Raw genomic sequence first — 18,814 nt, forward strand, 5'->3', positions numbered from 1 at the left:
GGTGGCTATCAGGACTCAGTAGTTAAGTGGATACCGCGATGGTGTTTGAAGCGGACGGTACTGGGTTCGAGTCTCAGATCCAACATCAACTCTGAGATGTAGGTACATCCAGCTGATGAGTCCCGAATAGGACTAAATGCGCGTCCTGAATTCCACTGCTAACCACTACCCATTTTTGCTTATAAACCATAAAATATGTGCTGATATACTCATAATTAGGATAACTCATGTGAAATAAGTTAGTAGAGAATGTTAAATAAATTAGTTATGAAAGACTTTTATGGTTATTCACAACGCTAAATGTTTTTCAGAGGATAGATTTTTTAACGGTCTTTCTTATCATAAACTGACATTATTTAGAAGATTTAGGAGAACAAATTGATTGTTTCATCATAAATTAGAACTGACTCGTTAATACCGTGTATCCATTAACAAAACTACATGGGATCAAATACGAAGGATTGATTATGGACATAATGCCTTTAAACGTCTATTTTATTTTTTTTACAATATCAAGCGAGAAATAATGGTTTATTTTTAAAAAACAGATAAAATATAGCTGGCAGTGATATTTAAGGTTAGCACTGTTGTTGTATTTGAGAATTGTTAGCTTAATATACACCTATCTTACAGTGTTAACATTTATACCACAACTGAAACCTAGTACTTTCTATTTTACTTCAAACAGCTCAAACATTATCCACCGTATCTACTCAGTTCAGAAAGTTATTAACTTGAATAAAGAGTTGGAATTTCTTTTCTTTTTTTCTCCTTTTTTCAACATGACCATAAATTGACTTTTCTGGCCAGACTATAATTTATGAACGAATCAATTACGTATAAGAAAACAGATCTCGGATTTTGGCAGGAAATTCACTTATCCATTTGGCTGAGTAAAGTCTTGTCATTATAGTTAATGTGAGTTCGTAATGGAAACCTGAAATCTAATTCTTAACCCTTAATCATCAATTGTAAATCCTAATTTGAATTCCCCATACAGTTTCATTATCCTAATTTGATCCCGGTTGTTAAGTAGACAGATAGAATGCAGTTGGACGATCTACACTTCGTAGATGATCTGGCCATCCTATCACTAACGCAACAATAAATGCAGAAGACGACCAGTGTAGCAGCAGTCTCAGCAGCTGTAGGTCTCAACATACACAAACGGAAAGACGAGATTCTCCTATACAACACAACATGCACCAATCCAATCACAATTGACGGAGAAGATTTGGAAGATGTAAAAACCTTTACATATTTGGGCAGCATCATTGATGAACACGGGGAATCTGTTGCAGATGTGAAGGTGCGGATCGGCAAAGCAAGAGCATCATGTTTACAAATGAAGAACATCTCGGACTCGAAACAACTACCAACCAACATCAAGGTCAGAATTTGCAATGCAAATGTAAACACAGTTCTACTGTATGAGGCGGAAACCTGGAGAACTACGAAAGTCATCATCCAGAAAATACAGGTGTTTATTAACAGTTGTCTACGCAAAATAATTCGGATCCGTTGACCGGACACTATTAGCAATAACCAACTATGGGAAAGAACAAATCAGATCCCAGAGGAGGAAAAAGCCAGAAAGAAGCGCTGGAAGTGGATAGAACACACATTTAGGAAAGCACACAACTGCGTCACAAGACAAGCCCTCACATGGAATCTTCAAAGCCAAAGGAGAAGAGGAAGACCAAAGAACACATTACGGCGGGAAATGGAGATAGACATGAGAAAAATGAACAAGAATTGGATGGAAGTAGAGAGGAAGGTCCAGGACAGAGTGGGTTGGAGAATGCTGGTCGGCGGCCTATGCTCCATTAGGAGTAACAGGCGTAAGTAAGTAAGTAAGTATTAAGTGAACACTTTCAAAGTCTGTCTAGTATCGCTCAATGATCGTCCATAAATTATAAATCTTATCACTTTTCTTTATGATTTGATTTATTATATTAACGAAATAAATAGATTCTGTCTATAAAAAAATATTTTATTGATAAATTACTCAATAATAAATTATATCCCAATCTACGAAAAGACAAAATATGATTGGTTAGTTTTAAGAGGAATATAAAATATGATTGGTTAATATCATTAATATAGATTTCTAGTATTTCTGTTAAAAAAATAATTAAGTAACCGTTACAAAAATATAAATGGATAAAAAAACAGAAAAAAGTTTTATTGATTTTCATCCAGGTAGAAAAATTTACTGAAAATGAAATCATTATTTGAGAAGAAAAGATACTTAGAAAGTGATATCATATTTTAGTATCATAAGGGGTTTTATGGAGATTGTATTAATTTCAATAGTGGAGATCATGAGTCCATTGAAGCTAATGACAACAATGATGGATCTGATGCTCAATTTCGTAGATTGGTTGAAGTTAAACATTAACACCGTTGGATGCTGGCCAGATCCATGGTCTAGTGGTTAAGCGCTCTTGTGTGAGACTGGGTTCGAATCTTGCAATACGGGATTGTGAATGTGCACTGTTGAGAAGTCCCATAATAGAACGAAATGACCGTTCAGTGCTTCCAGGTTTTTCATAGTGATCTAGCTTCAATAGACTCACGATCTCAACTATCAATATTTATTTTTAAAAAAATTAATAAAATTATTTTATTTATTTGGATTTAAACAAAAAGAAAAAAATATGGTACTTTTCATAGTTTATATCAACTTACATACGCCTGTTACTCCTCGTGAAGGAGCGTAGGCCGCCCACCAACATTGTCCATCTAACCCTATCTTGGACAATTTTTTCCAGCTCTTTCCAGTTGTTATTCATCCTTTCCATATCTGCTTTTATTTCTTGACGTAATGTGTTCTTTGACCTTCCTCTTTTCCGTTTCCCTTCAGAATTTCAATTTAGGGATTACCTCGTGATGCAGTTTGATGATTTCCGTCATGTATGTTCTATCTATTTCCATCATCTTTTGCTAAGTTCCGCTTCAGATGGAAGCTGGTTTGTTCTCTTCCAGAGAAGGCTGTTGCTGATGGTATCAGGTCATTGGATGTTGAGTACCTTGAGTAAACAACTATTTATAAATACTTATACCATCTTGATGATGGTTGTCGTAGTTCTCCAAGTTTCAGCTCCGTAAAGTAGAACTGTCTTGATTTTCGTATTGAATATTCTGACTTTGATATTGGTTGAGAGTTGTTTTGAGTTCCATATGTTCTTCAATTGTTGGAATGCGGCTCTTGCTTTGCTAATCCTCGCCTTCACGTCTGCATCCGATCCTCCTTGTTCATCGATGATGCTTTTCAGGTACGTGAAAGATTCCAAATCTTCCAAAGTTTCGCCATCAGTTGTGATTGGGTTGGTGTTCACCGTGTTGTATTTGAGGATCTTGCCTTTTCTTTTGTGTATGTTGAGGCCTACTGATGCATAGGCTTCTGTTATACTAGTTCTCGTCATCTACATTTGTTCGTGTGTATGGGATAAGAGAGCTAGGTCATCAATGATTGATCTTAATTAAACGACAATTAAAAGTTAAACAGTACCAGATAGTTATTTGGTCATAATATCAAACCTTCTATATGTACGATCTCGAAAAAGATACAGTTTAAAGTTTTTAGATCTCATACTGAGCGCTTACTATTTAAAATGATGAATCAATATTCAATAGTTAATATTCTTGACTTCAATCAATTCACGGTATGCTACTCAATCACCTTTTTTTCAAAGTCATCAATGAATATTTGCCTCATATCTAACATGACTGAACTCCATTGTTTATAGAAAAAAAATTACAAAAAGTAAAAACTATTAAACATAATTTGATGACAAATTATAGATAAGTAATTAGATTGACTTCATTGTTTGAGATCATGAACCGATTGATGTTAGACCACCATTAAGAACCTGGAAGCACTGGACTGCCGTTTCGTCCTATTGTGGGACTCCTCATCAGTGGGCATCCACGACCTCGCTCGCGGCATTCGAACCCGGGGCCTTCAGTCTCACATGCGACCGCTCAACCTATTAAACTACTGAACCAACCGGCATCCAACGGTGTTAATGTCTAACCCCAACCAATCCACGAAATTTCGTCACCATCTCCCATTTTACTGGGGTAGATACCTATCTCTATCCGACACAGATTAGCTCCACTGGTCACGTCTTCTCACTAGACCTCCTAGAATTCCTTCACAAAGCTTTATTGTTTTCGATTATTAAAGAGTAATACATCTGAGGTTGTTTTATTTCCACAAAATTAGTAATAAATATTTTGTATAGTTACTAAATGGTTTCTATCGTAAATATCAAGAGATAATTTAGTGTAAATAGTAGTAATAAAAATGTGATGAAAAAGAGTTAAAACCTTTGAAAACGATGGAAAAGATTTGTAACTCAATTCGATAATTTGATGCTATTGATTTCCTTGAGTGTAATGGTTTCATCTTAAAGTATGTACTGAGAGATATATATTGTCCAAAATAATGATGAAAATTTGTTGATTCGTCTATTTTTAATGTAGATAATTCAGTACAATGTGATGTGTGCTACTTATATCCATAAGAGTAGTATATGACAATAGTCAGGAATAGAATGTATTTCAGTAGAAGATCGAGAAGGAAAGAACAGGAACAGAAAATATGCAGTAACAATGAAGTTTAAGACGACTGATTAACCTATTTCAAATGAAATATTTACTTTGTGGTTCTCAGATTTTACTAAGATATGCTGTAATTTTGTGTTCAAATACATTCGGTTACCCCCCCCATTTATGTTCTCCTTCACTACAACAACATTAGATTATTTAACAAATGGTTCTAAAACTTAACTTGAATTATTAACTTACTTTTATGATTTAAAGAAATTTGATTGAATGGTAATCCTGATGGTTCATAGCCAACATATTGATGAACATGTTGTGGACCTAAATCGGTCAAAGCTAATGCATATGTAATTGGTTTACTACTAGATTGTATTGTGAATGGGATAGTGCTGTCACCCATGGATAAGCTAATGAAATTTGGGGGGGGAAAGAAGAAATAAGCACGAACGAGTATCAATATTGAATATATATATATATATATATATATATATATATATATATATATATATATATATATATACAACAATCTTGAATAAACTTGTTATTTAGATGCTGGTGTTTCTTAAAAGATTCCATTTAATAATTGTTTTAGTGAACAAACAGATATTAATAGAAGAGAATAGGTTAAAATTAATGAAAAGTTGTTACATTGAAGCAAGAGACTCCCCAACAACGATCGTTTACAATCACTTTAACATTGATTCTTTTGACAATAGTCCATTGCTCATTTTTGATCACCTCAGTCAATTCATGATTTAGTATGTGTGTGATCTTTATTCATTTCTATATAAGCGTTACTGTGATTATTTTGATTTAGTTAACTTTACCAATAAAATGGTTTTTCAGTGAAAATGTTTCGGAATTTCGCCTAGGAGATAATCACAACAAAATACATAATTACTACTTATGTCAGTGACTTTGTAGAAAAGTTGGCTTTTTACAAATTTTATTGGCTATAGTTGAAGAACGTATAGAACTCAAAACAACTGTCAAGTAATGTCAAAGTTAGAATCTTCAATAGGAACGTCAGGATAGTTCTACTATACGGAACTGAAACTTGGCGAACTATCACAACCATGATCAAAAATGTACCTTGAGCTATTTACTTAACAACATCAATTCTAAATTTCTCAATGGAAACTGGATCATCAATGAGGGGTAGACAGTTTGACGTTATTTTATATTATATAATGTCCTTCAAATCCAAATGTAAAAGTATTTATAAACAACCGTCTACACAAGATACCCAATGTCCGTTGGTCGGATACCATGAGCAACAGCCTTCTATAGGAGAGGACAAACCAGCTGAAGAGGAAATGAGAAGAAGTCGTTGGAAGCGGAGAGCACATACGTTGAAAGAATCACCAAACTGAATCACGAGGCAAGCCATAACTTAGAATCCTGAATGGAAGCAGGAAAAGAGGAAGGTCAAAGAACACATTACGTCGGAAATTGAAGCAAGCATGAAAAGGATAAGTAGCAACCGGGAAGGATTGCCCATGACAGAGTTCGATGGAGAATGTTGGTGAGCGATTTATTGTCCTCGACGAGGGCTAACAGACGTAAGTAAGTAATTGGCTAATTAAAGAAAGATGTTTGAATGAAACATGATACAATGGACATCTAGGATGCAGTTGGATGATCTAGACTTCGCAGATGATCCGGCCCTTCTATCACAAACGCAACAACAAATGCAGGAAAAGACGACCAGTGTAGCAGCAGTCTTAGCAGCAGTACGTCTCAACATACACAAACGGAGAGGCAAGATTCTCTGATACGACACAACATGCAACAATCAAACCACACTTGACAGAGAGGTTTTGGTGAATGCAAAAACCTTTACATAACTGGCCAGCATCATTGATGAACACTGTGGATCTGACTCAGATGTGAAGGTGTGGATCGGCAAAGCAAGAGCAGCATATCTACAACTGAAGGATATCTCGAACTCAAAACAACATTCTGTCAACCAACAACAAAGTTAGAATTTTCAATACAAATATCAAGACAGTTCTACTGTATGGGGCGGAAACCTGGAGAACTACGGAAGCCATCATCCAGATGATACAAGTGTATATTAACAGTTGACTACGCAAAATACTTCGGATTCGTTGGTCAGATTCTAGTGGAGGAAGAAATTAGGAAGAAGCGCTGGAATTGGATAGGACACACATTGAGGAAAGCACCCAACTGCGTCACAAGACAAGCCCTCACATGGAATCCTCAAGGCTAAAGGAAAAGAGGAAGACCAAAGAACACATTACAGCGGGAAATGGAGATAGACATGAGAAAAATGAACAAGAATTGGATGGAAGTAGAGAGGAAGGCCCAGGACAGAGTGAGTTTAAGAATTCTGGTCGTCCGCCTATGCTCCATTAGGAGTAACAGGCGTAAGTAAGTAAGTTTGAATGAACATACAGTAATTGTTTATTAGGAATTCAACGGATCATATAAGTTTCTTCTAACATCCTGAAGTAAACTATTTATTCATCATCAAAGAGCAGTGGCTTATTGTTAGGTAGAGTTTAAACAAGTTGCAAACCTGAATTTATTGTATCTAAATCCATTAAGCAACTCTCTATCAAGTTTTTACATTAAGTTATATTATTGATATTACATACATAACCCTGAATCGAATCTCTGCCTAGAGATACTCATGATATATATATTTCATATTCTTAACAAGGCCACCAAAGTTATGTTTTCATGACACTTTGTGAATTTTATTAGGCTACTTTTAAAAAAGGTTGAAGTTTATTTTTGGGAATCATACTATTCAGTAAAATAAATTCACTGATGCATCCAGCGAATACTACCAATAAGTTGTAGCTGATGTTCAAGTGATCAAATCCTACATAAACATCAAAAGAGAAAAACGAAGTAAAACAAAGGGTAATTATCAATCAATATCATTAACTGCTATGTTATATATTACTTTGATCATCTTCATAGCCTTCATCCAATCTACTCCTATACAAGCTAATATAACGCTACAAAAGATTCAATGTCTTGACTAACGTACTCAATAAAGTTTTACAACCTTATTAATTACTCTACCATCTCTACTTATATATTCAATTAACTAAATGAAAACTACAATCATCAAAAATATTAGGAACCCATGATTATCATTCAACTTCAAAGACAATACGAATGTATGTTATGTATTAAAACCGATTAAACTTAGAATCTATTTGAAAGTAATTCACTTATATAATTGATAGTATTCTTTCGATAACCTTTCTTCGAAACAAGTATAAATTATTGAAAGGCGCCATTTAATTACCTTTGAAAAAACGAATTACCATATTATTAGAATTAGAATTCATTTTTACGTTTAAAAAGATAAATATTACTATAAATAGTAGTATAAATATAGATATGACTTATTCTAGTTTAAAACTATAATTTATTGTATTAATCAATTGAAAAGAGAAAAGTAATTTTACTAGTTGTGTAAAGCATGTATTTTATCAAATTCATTGGATTGTTTTTATGATATTACAGTTGATTAATCACTGGGTGATGATCAATGTCATGTGTGTCAAGTCCTTCTTAGTGCACATAGAATCCTATCGACCAATTTGCAATGTGGCCACTAGTCTAGGTGACTCGACATCGCGTGCACTATGTTGAGATTAGATGGTGGTTGGAGGTAGTTGACAGGATACCTTGGACCCGGGTTTCGTGCTACTTGGCACACGTCAGCAAGGTGTATCCGTAGTCTTGAAGGAACTGGTGCTCCCTGACGGACTCGATCCGTGTCACCCAGCTTCACAGTCAAATCGATAGCATTCGATCTACACTAAGAAGAACTTGACACACATGACATTGATCACCACCCAGTGATCAACCAATTGTGATTACATCACAGTCCTACAGGAGTTCATTCGCGGCCCGGATAGCCCAGTGGTAATGCCTATGACTGTGAAACTGGGTGACACGGGGTCGAATCTGTCAGGGAGCATTAGTTCCACCAAGACTACAGGTACACCTTGCTAACGAGTGCCAAGTAGCACGAAACCCGGATCCAGGGATTCCTGTTGACTACCTCCCACCACCATCTAACTGTTTTTATTATAACTTGATTAAATTGGAAGATTAAGTAAAATCTTTGTGAAGGTAATTAACACTGTAGTGAAAAATGTTTTAATCAGAAAGGGGTATTGTGGATATTATAGTAATTTTAATAGTTGAATTCATGAGTCAATTGAAGCTAGACCACCATGGAAAACCTGGACGGCCGCTTCATCTTAGTAGGGGACTCCTCAGCAGTGAACATCCACGACCTCGCCTCGCGAGAATCGAACCCAGGACCTATCAGTCTCGCTTAACCTTTAGACCATTGAGCCGGCATTAAATGGCCTTAATGTCCAACTTCAACCAATCCAAGAAGTTGCGCCACAACAGATCCGGTTGAACTTCTTTGGTCACGGATTCTCACTAGAACTCCAGGAAATACCTCTTGTAGACCGTCACTAGTAAACATATGATGATTATAATCAGAGAGGGGTTTTGTGGATATAATACTAATTTAGTAGTTTGATTTATGAGTCAATTGAAGCTGGACGACTAGAGCTTCCAGGTTTTCCATGATGGTCTAGGTTCAATTGACTCATGAATTCAACTACTAAACGTTTTTTTTTGGTTAAGATTTATAATAAACGCATGAAACATACTTAGTAGCTCAAGGTGTTAAGGCCTAAAATTGGTTACAGATATATTCATTTGTTAGTTTCCTTTAAAATCTTTAATTTAAGTATTACTTAATTGTTAGGTCCCGATAAGCATAATGAATGGTAACTTTTAGGATCCATTTATGGACCAATAATATGCGTATATTTTTATCGTATAATTGTCATGCAACTAAACTATTCATATTCAAGTCCCTCTTAACATAAGCTTTATTTTGATCTATGAACTATTATTATATAATTTACTATTCTTGAGTTATTCCCTGTCTAATAATCACTACCTCCCTCATTCACAGCCACATTTGACTAAGTCTTGTACAAATGTTGTTTCATATTTTATGGTGCGGTGTGGTCTGTTTGATTTGTATATGAACTCAGTACGTTTGAAATATAAGGATTCATATTGCAGAGGCTGAGACTAGTGTTCTGGACTTAACTGGCTAGGTTAGGCGGAAAGCAGGACCAATCAGGACTCTAGGCTGCTCGTACTTTTTTTACGCATCGTTGGTCCGATCGATAATCCACTGCTCTCTAATTGGAGGTATTATTACGTTATTTATTAACAGGGCACTCAGGCTACAAGTTATAGCAACTGACGACGGGGATGGGATTCGAACCCACGTCAGGAAACCCTAATGTCACAATGTCATTCTTCTCATTTGACCAATAATTTTCTAATTCTACGTTGTTTATATCTGTATCTATTTTGGCTTTAGATAACTTGGGAGATCGTTAATTTATAGGCTATTATTTGATGGAATAATATCATTCAAAATAAACACAGTAAGAATCAGTGATTTCTTAACTTCACATGGTGATTATTGGACTGAATACATACGACTACTTTAAAATAATTGAAGTTATGAGTAGTTAATCAAGTTATAAAAGAATAAACAACATTTCTTGAATAATTTCGATATTCATTACTATTATAAGACACTAAAAGACACCCATCTTTATTTCCTAATAGAATCTATAATATGATACATTCTATTGGACAAAATAATAACTCACTTATAAATTTCAATCTAATGGATGCCAATCATTCAGTAGATATAAACTATTAATTGATGAGAATTTTCATCTTATTAGTATATAATGAAGAATAAAACCACTTTCAGTAAGAATTTTGAATTGATTTGCCCTATTTATTTAAAACAATCCTCATCATTAGTAACAAAATCATTTAGAAACAAGAAGGCTTTATAAAACGCTTTGTCTCAATACTTGCCTTCTCAACAATTCACACAGAGGATGCAGTCACTAGTAGTAATAGTAATTGTAGTAGTAAATAATTACTATACCGCTAAACACGGTAAATATACCTATGGTGAATCATATCGCGACCCGGATGGCCCAGTGGTAACGCCTATGACTGTGAAGCTGGGTGATACGGGGTCGAATATATGAATATATATATATATATATATTAAATCATCTGTTCAGACTTGAAAGAATTCACCACACTTACCGTTGTCCATCTACAGTGCACAATGATAAACCCCAATAGTTCGGATTCATTTCTTTTAATTCTGGTATATAACTGGCTACTTGACCACTTGTATTTTCTTTGCATAAATTAAAAACTGTTTGAATTTCACTTGCAAATGATTCAAAATCTGGTATACAAAAATCATTTGTCATAATGCGTAATAACATATGAAGATTTTCTTTTGCTACACTGAAATAAGAAACGCAGTGTAATTTGAGATAGTGGAGAGAAGATTTGTAGCTCAGATGGATGATTTTGATGAAGTTTGGTTTTCTGAGCTGGACGGTTCGGTCAAGGAATTTTCATCGTTCTGGTTTGTGCTGACGAACTCGTTCAGAAGAACGATGAAAGCTCCACGATCAAACCATCCAGCTCAGAGAACAAAACTCCATCAAAACGATGTAATTTAATTTATCATATAATAATTTCAGTATAAATAGAAATCAATAAAATAACCAATAAAACTGAGTGGAGTACTGAAAAAACACTATATTTCCGAACTTATATCATCAAGAACACATACTCAGAGACTGACAAAGGATATAATCCAGGACTACCGGGAAACTGACAGTGAGAAAGATACTTTCAAGTCACTAAGTAGGAATTCAGTGGCTCATATTTTTAAATCTAGCTACCGTGATACAACGTGATTATCAATAAATAATATCAATGATAATAAATTCGTTAAAAAGAGATCCCTTCGCTGATCTTCGTGTTTTAATTTTAATGTTTAAATGGGAATTATCTGTCAAACAAATAAGTCTTAGCATACTTTGAAAGCAACAGATACACATTTTAATGAGCTAACTGACCAATTACTGATAAATAATGTCATCAGTATGGGGTTGTAGAGATTCATTATCTCAGTCAAAAAAGTGTCCTTGGTTCTGATAGAACTCGGTGGACTAGTTCACCAATTAGTCACTAGTCTAAGTGAATAAATACTGCAATGTTTGATAGTAATGGACAAAAATCCCTAAATCTCGATTTGGGATAGATAATACACGACAGAATTGGAATTTTTTGATTGAGATCATGAACCTATTGATGTTAGACCACCACCTTTGGAAACCTGGAAGCACTGGACGGCCGTTCCGTCCCAGTATGGGACTCCTCAGCAGTGCGCATCTACGATCCCGCTCGCAGGATTCGAACCCAGGGCCCTCGGTATCATGAGCGAACGCTTAACTAACTGGACCATTGAGCTAGCATCCAATTGTGATAGTGTCTAACATCAACTAATCCACGAAATTGCACAACCAACTTCCGTTGTATTGAGGTAAATACCTGTCTCTACCCGATATGGATTAGCTCCACTGGTCACGGCTTCTCACTAGAACTCCGACAATTCCCTCAAGAAGCTAGTCACTAGCGAGCACATGTTGATCGCAATTTCGTGGATTGGTTGATGTTAGACACTATCACAATCAGATGCCAGCTCAGTGGTCCAGTTGGCTAAGCGTTCGCGCGCGAGACGGGAGGCCCTGGGTTCGAATCCCGCGAGCGGAATCGTGGGTGCGCACTTCTGATGAGTCCCATACTGAGACGGGACGGCCGTCCAGTGCTTCCAGGTTTCCAAAAGTGGTGGTCTAACATCAATAGGTTCATGATCTCAATCAGAAAAAATCTTCGTCTTCTTACTACATTATCGAAATTTATCAAAGGGACTAATTGCTTTATAAATTTATCTGATATAAAAACATAAATAAAAATAATCAATCATTACACGACGTACATTCGAAATGTTTCTCTATCCAACGTTAATGATTTACTTTGTAGAACATTTCGATTGATTTTATTACCTTGTAATTCATTCAATGCTTTTGTAAATTTTGCTAATCTTGGATCATTCAATGATATACCAGCTTTATTCATTAACTTTGAAATGAAGTAAAGAATTTAATGATAAAATGTCAATTTAAAGTTTTATAAATATATTTCTTTAAATAAAATATGAAAAAATTCATTCATGTTCACAGTAGTAATGTGGTGTAAGCTACTTATGTCGATATAAGTAGTATATAACACTAATCAGAAGTGGAATGCCTGGTAGTAGAAGGATGGGAAGATCGGATCAGAGAGAACGGAAACAGAAGGTATTTGTTAATTCAGTGAAGGAACGATGAAGTTTGAGACAACTGATGTAAGATCTACAAATGTATTATTGAACGTATGGTTTCCACATTTTACCAAAGAACTCTGTAATTTTGCATTAAAATACATTCGCTTGTCCTCATCTGTGTTCTTGTTTATTACAGTAACAGCAGTTTATCGGTCAATGTTTTATAGCTGACTGTTGTATTCAGGTTAGTCTTAAGGCGAAAACGTATATGAATGTGTTGTTTATTTTATCACGGCTTAAATAAATATATTGCATAACTAAGGTGAAAGAATTAGTAGAGACTATTCTACATGAAATTAGCTTCGATTAATAATTACCATCATCTTTGGAACTATTGAAAACTATTTAACATTAAACAGCTTTGCTAATAATACATATTCTGAAGATTTTTCTAGTTTTACGCTCCTCAGTAATGCATATCCAAATATTCACTGAATTAAGAACCTAGTATTGAAGTGTGTGCTAATCATGTTGATAGATATAAGTAGTATGTAACATCAATCGAAAGTAGGATACCTGACAGCAAAAGGTTGAGAAGATCGAATAGAAGAGAACTGCAATATAGAGTGATTGATATGGAAATGAAGAAACAACAAAGTTCGAGACAATGGACGTATGGTATTCACATTTTACTAAATAACTGTAATTTCATATACAAATGCAGTCGATTGTCGTTCACAACAGTACCTTTAATTCTTATATCACAGATTACTTCTAAACCGTTCAAGTATAATCAATTATACATTTAATATTTATCACGAGGCAAGCCTTAACTTGTAATCCTGAAGGGAAACAGAAAAGAGAAAGATCAAAGAACAGATTACGTCGGGAAATAGAAGCAGATATGAAAAAGGATGGATAACAACTGGAAAGAGCCGAAAAGCATTACCCAAAACACGGTTGGATGGAGATTGCTGGTGGGCAGCTTATGCTCCTCTACAAGGAGTAACAGGTGTAAGTAATTAAGTAAGTTATAAGTATATGAAGTATTTAAATGTTTTATTTACATTAAAAGTGAGATTACTACTGATATTTCACCAGTACATTTTAATTATCAATACAAATAATAAATATTTCATAGTATTTATTCTTAATATATAAATACTTTATATATTGTCATTATTAAATTATGTTTCCTTCACATTCACATATGAATATATAATTATTTTATTTATTTATTTAAACACATAAACATTCGTACAAGGAGGGACCAGATACACATGTGCCATATTCATTCGATTTGTGTGAGGACTGTGATACTGCCCGCACACTCAAACGGAAGCAGGTGGTTTTCTTAGGGGGCCACACCCGGAGACTTCGGCCTGAAGGTTTGATCCATAAGGCAGTGTAGCAACGTCAGGAGATGCAGTTCCATGGTAGCCGGTGGCCAACGATTGGTTCATACGACATTTGTTCCCTCAGGATCCTGGAGCCCATGTACACCATTGGTTTGGAATCAGGGTTTTCCAACTTCCCTAGGTAGATCCTCCATATCCATCAACCCAGTTAAAGTGCCGGACATTCACTTTTCGTCCTCTCAATTTCGTAAACAACATCCCCGTCACGAGGAAGTAGTGAGTAGGACTTCCCTGGTAGTGGTTGTTTGCACGTGGCCATGTGAGAGCATTTCTAGAAGGAGAGGTGACTCTCCTCATTCTCGGCCGTACCAGGGCATTTGGGGGCTATGAATATATAAGTACTCCGATAATTATGAAAACCATTTTTTCTTCATAGATACTTTATCCTAGTCTAGATTTAGCACAATAGCATCAACCTATTGACTACAATTAAGATCATACTTTAAAATTTCACAGTAATGCAGATATCATATTACAACTGGATGAAAATGTAATAGCCCATAGTTTACATTTTCTGTAATTTGATCTGTGGAAAAGTAATTATCCCTTGTTATTAGTAATATCTATTCTATTGTTCAACTATGGCTAAACTTCACCAATTATGATTTCTCACTAGATATTCAATCATTCCAGAACTATGAAAATTAAATATCAAGAACGAGTTGTAAATTATTTTGAAGAATGATTTTAGAAAGGCTTTGACTGTAATTTTCAAAGTACTATTATATCATGGGATAAAATTGAACTGGACAACTATTTCATTGACAAGGGAAATAATAACCATCATCACGTATTTACATGAATCCAACTTCGAGAGGTAATCTCCAGAGTTCTAATCGGAAGTCGTGACCTCAGGAGTTAAACCTTATCGGGTATCAAGTATATATCACCGGTGGAAATGGATGATATCTTCACAATATCGTGATTCGACTGGAATTATAAATATAAACCCCTGGATGACTACTCAGCATTCTGTAGGTTAAGAGCCTATCACGGAACATGAAAGTTTTAGGTTTATTCCCTGGCAGGGTTATTAATGTGTACTGCAGACGAGTCCCATACCTAGAACGAAACAGTTATTCAGTACTCTCGGTTTCCTAACATTTATAACGTCATTTAATTATTTTAATAAACCTCTTTTTTTCTTCAAATCACAGAATCAGAAACATTACCAAAAACATTTAATTAATAGCCTAAAGCGTAGAAGTCGCAAGTGTAGCTAAGTTAAAATGTAAATAATAATCAGGAGTTTTACCAAAAATACATTTCCTAGAATGATACAATTATAACAACAAAAGGATTCGGAACATTGTACTAGACAATACACAGAAATCAAGTACGGTAGAAAATTACGATGATGATAAGGCGATAAATCTGATGTACTGTTCTTCAATATAATCTCAATCTTAAGCTGTGGATGGTCAATAGTCCTGCAATATGAAATAAATTTAAATAAATACTTCTTAAATACTCAAGTGTACTTTGTAAAATAGATCAATGTAAGAACATAGCTCTGAATATTTAGAACCTACTATATGCTTTACAAGAAAAAAAGGTAATTGATCCTCTGTCTTCTTTTAAACTACCCTATTAAATATTCTTAAATGTGATGAAGCAGAGACCTTGAAAAACAATCTTTGTACCTGACTCCTTAAGAGTAGATGGATGTTTACAATTAGATAGAATTAGTCAGTCGTATTAACTCATTAGTCATAAAAAGACATGAAATTGTAACTATTGTCTATCAAACAAAGATTCACGGTATGAAGAGTCCTTCAGAATGACTTTTGCAGATAGTTCTTAAGTATATGTGTAATAACATCTTCCTTAAATTTATGTCCAATAAACAGTATTTCCTTGGTGATTGAGTATTATTTATTCTGTATATATTTTTTGATTAATAAACTCAAACTGATACTTCAAAAAGGCTCACTTTAGAGAAATCAGTTCATACTCCAAAAACTACTGATGACAAATCCTTTATGTCAAAAAAAGGTAATGACTAAATTACTTTCTCATCCTACTGAAATTCAGTTGCGAACGTTTTCTGACTAAACTATAAGATATAAATGACCTTTCAGTAATTATGAAGAGACCATAAGAAACACTAATTAATTAATAGGTTCAAAATATGGTAATGAATTACTGTTGTAGTGAACGAGAACATAGGCAGGGGCAAAATCGAATATATTTGAATACAACATCACAGAATTTTTCTAGTAAACTCTAAGAACCATAAAGTAAATGCTTCATTTACAAAATGTTTAACCAATTGTCTCAGACTTGACAGTTCCTTCGTTTTCACAACAATCATTCTCTAGTTTTGTTCTCTTTTCTTCCATCTTCTTAATCTTATACCTTCAAACATTTCCTTTTCGATTGATAACAAATCGTACTTATATCTGTTAACATTATAGTAGCACACACCACACTATCTAATATGAACATCATGTTTCCATGTTGAAAATTATGATCAGAATCTTCATCACAAGCTGATATACACTGAAATAGTAGAACTCTATATTAACTACATAGACGAGTAAATTTCATTTATTGATTCATCAATGATAAACCCGTCAGTTTGTTTACTAAAAATAGATCGTTTCAATGTTTCTGTTTTACTATTTTTTTTCCTGTAAAAGTTCATTCAGTTAATTTGTAAATACATCATATTCATTTATCTAAGTTATACAATTGCTAGGCCTAAATATTGTTATGTTTTAAACAATTATTACAAATGAGTTTGAATTATTGATAAGATTTAATGGAATGTTGTATATTTTGTGAATGTATCTACAGTATTGTGAATGATTTTGAATGATTTCATTTAAAGTATGTAACTATTGGCAACAATAATGATGTATATCTTAACTGGTAGAACAAATACTTAAATGAAGAAGATTTGTAGCTTAATTGAATGATTTTGATGAAGTTTTGTTCTTTGAGCTGAATGGTTTAGGTTGTGGAGGTTTCATTGTTCTTCTGAACGACATTATCAACACAAACTTTAGATAAAAGTTAAGTGTTCAAATTTCTTCATATATAGTTCATAGTTTGTCCTGTAGACTTCGATCTTGATTGGTTATTGTTGAGAAATTCATACACTTCACTTTTATTTGAAATATATTCTGATGATGTCGTTCAAAAGATTAATGAAACCTTCACAACCTAAACCATTCAGCCAAGAGAATAAAACTTCATCAAAACCATCCACCTGAGCTAAAAATCTTCATTTAAGTATTTATTCTACTGATTAAGATATAAAGCATTATCAGAATGAGTTTTGTGGAGAGTTTTAGAAATTTCACAGGTTGAAATCATGAGTCGATTGAAGCTAGACCACCATGGAAAACCTGGAAGCACTGGACGGCCGTTTCATCCTAGTATGGAACTCCTCAGCAGTGCGCATCCACGATTCCGCACCACGCGGGGTTCGAACCCAGGACCTATCAGTCTCACGTGCGAACGCTTGACCTCTAAACCACTGAGACAGCCGGCATCCGACGGTGTTAATGTCTAACTTCAACCAATCCACGAAGTTGCGCCACCGTACACCATTGTCTTCAGTGAGTTGGTATCTCACAACAGACCTGGTTGAACTCCAGTGGTAACGGCTTCTCACTAGAACATTATTATTGTTGCCAATAGTTACAGATTTTAAGTGTAATAGTTCAGAATTGTTCAAAATACTGTAAATGCATTCACTCTTTATCTTCTGTTAGATCCGAAATTCCAAAATCTTTTTATATATTTTTATCTTATTTCTTTAATTAATGTTTTTTTGAGTACTATTGATCCTGTTACTAATTCTACTATCTTGAAATGTGTCTTGATGAATTTATCTCTCTAATTCAATGACCTGAGGCAAATTGAACCTATATGCATTTGCGTATAACTGACTGTCCATCAAAAATAATCTGAATAAATTGACTATTTAAAACAAACAATGTTGTCAACCGTTTTAAAAAGCGATTTCTTTTCTTTTCTTTTAAATAATGTCGATAATGATAATGTTATTTTTAAATTCATCATCTAATATGAATCAACTTCATTATTAAAAAGTCCTTTATACCATATATCTTAATCAAACAATAAAAACAGTTTACATTGATTAGTGATCATTGTCATATCTATCTAGTCCTTAAAACTGAACAATTTTATTCGATCAAGTTGCTAAGTGGTCATTAATTTAAGTAACTTGACATTGTATACACTATGTTGTCAAAGTATGAATTTTTATTTGTTAGATTGTCCATTTCCTGGAGATGGATACTTTTATATTAAGGACCATGAACTAGTCTTAATCTTTAGTAGGATACTTTAGATAACATCATTGAAAATTAATAGCAGTATAACCGAACCTACATCCTCCCCCCCCCAAATGTATCTATTGCTTATCTTTTGTTTTTACATTATTCAATATTTTTTATTACTATGCTATGCTATACTACTGTTATGTGTAATAAGTTTAGTCTGTTCTCACTTGTATCATAGCTTACTTTGTTTATAGCTGTTTGTTAGACTTAAGTCTGATTCAAATTTATCAATTACCTTCAAACAATTGGTAGTATGGTTA

General features: G+C 34.2%; 1 protein-coding gene across 2 annotated transcripts in view; it reads right to left on the reverse strand.

Annotated features, from left to right (window-relative positions):
- The window catches only part of MS3_00000569 (uncharacterized protein), a 60,192-nt gene that overhangs the window by 36,394 nt on the left and 4,984 nt on the right, over window positions 1–18,814 (reverse strand). For both annotated transcript variants that reach the window (XM_035732337.2, XM_051208286.1), the window contains exons 4-6: window positions 12,494–12,636; window positions 10,738–10,947; window positions 4,816–4,979 (exon numbers count right to left, since the gene is read on the reverse strand). In XM_035732337.2, coding sequence (XP_035587545.2) covers window positions 4,816–4,979; window positions 10,738–10,947; window positions 12,494–12,636 — 517 coding nt within the window. The remainder of the gene's footprint in view (window positions 1–4,815; window positions 4,980–10,737; window positions 10,948–12,493; window positions 12,637–18,814) is intronic.

The sequence above is a fragment of the Schistosoma haematobium genome, chromosome 6, assembly GCF_000699445.3.
Source record: "Schistosoma haematobium chromosome 6, whole genome shotgun sequence".
Taxonomy (NCBI): domain Eukaryota; kingdom Metazoa; phylum Platyhelminthes; class Trematoda; order Strigeidida; family Schistosomatidae; genus Schistosoma; species Schistosoma haematobium.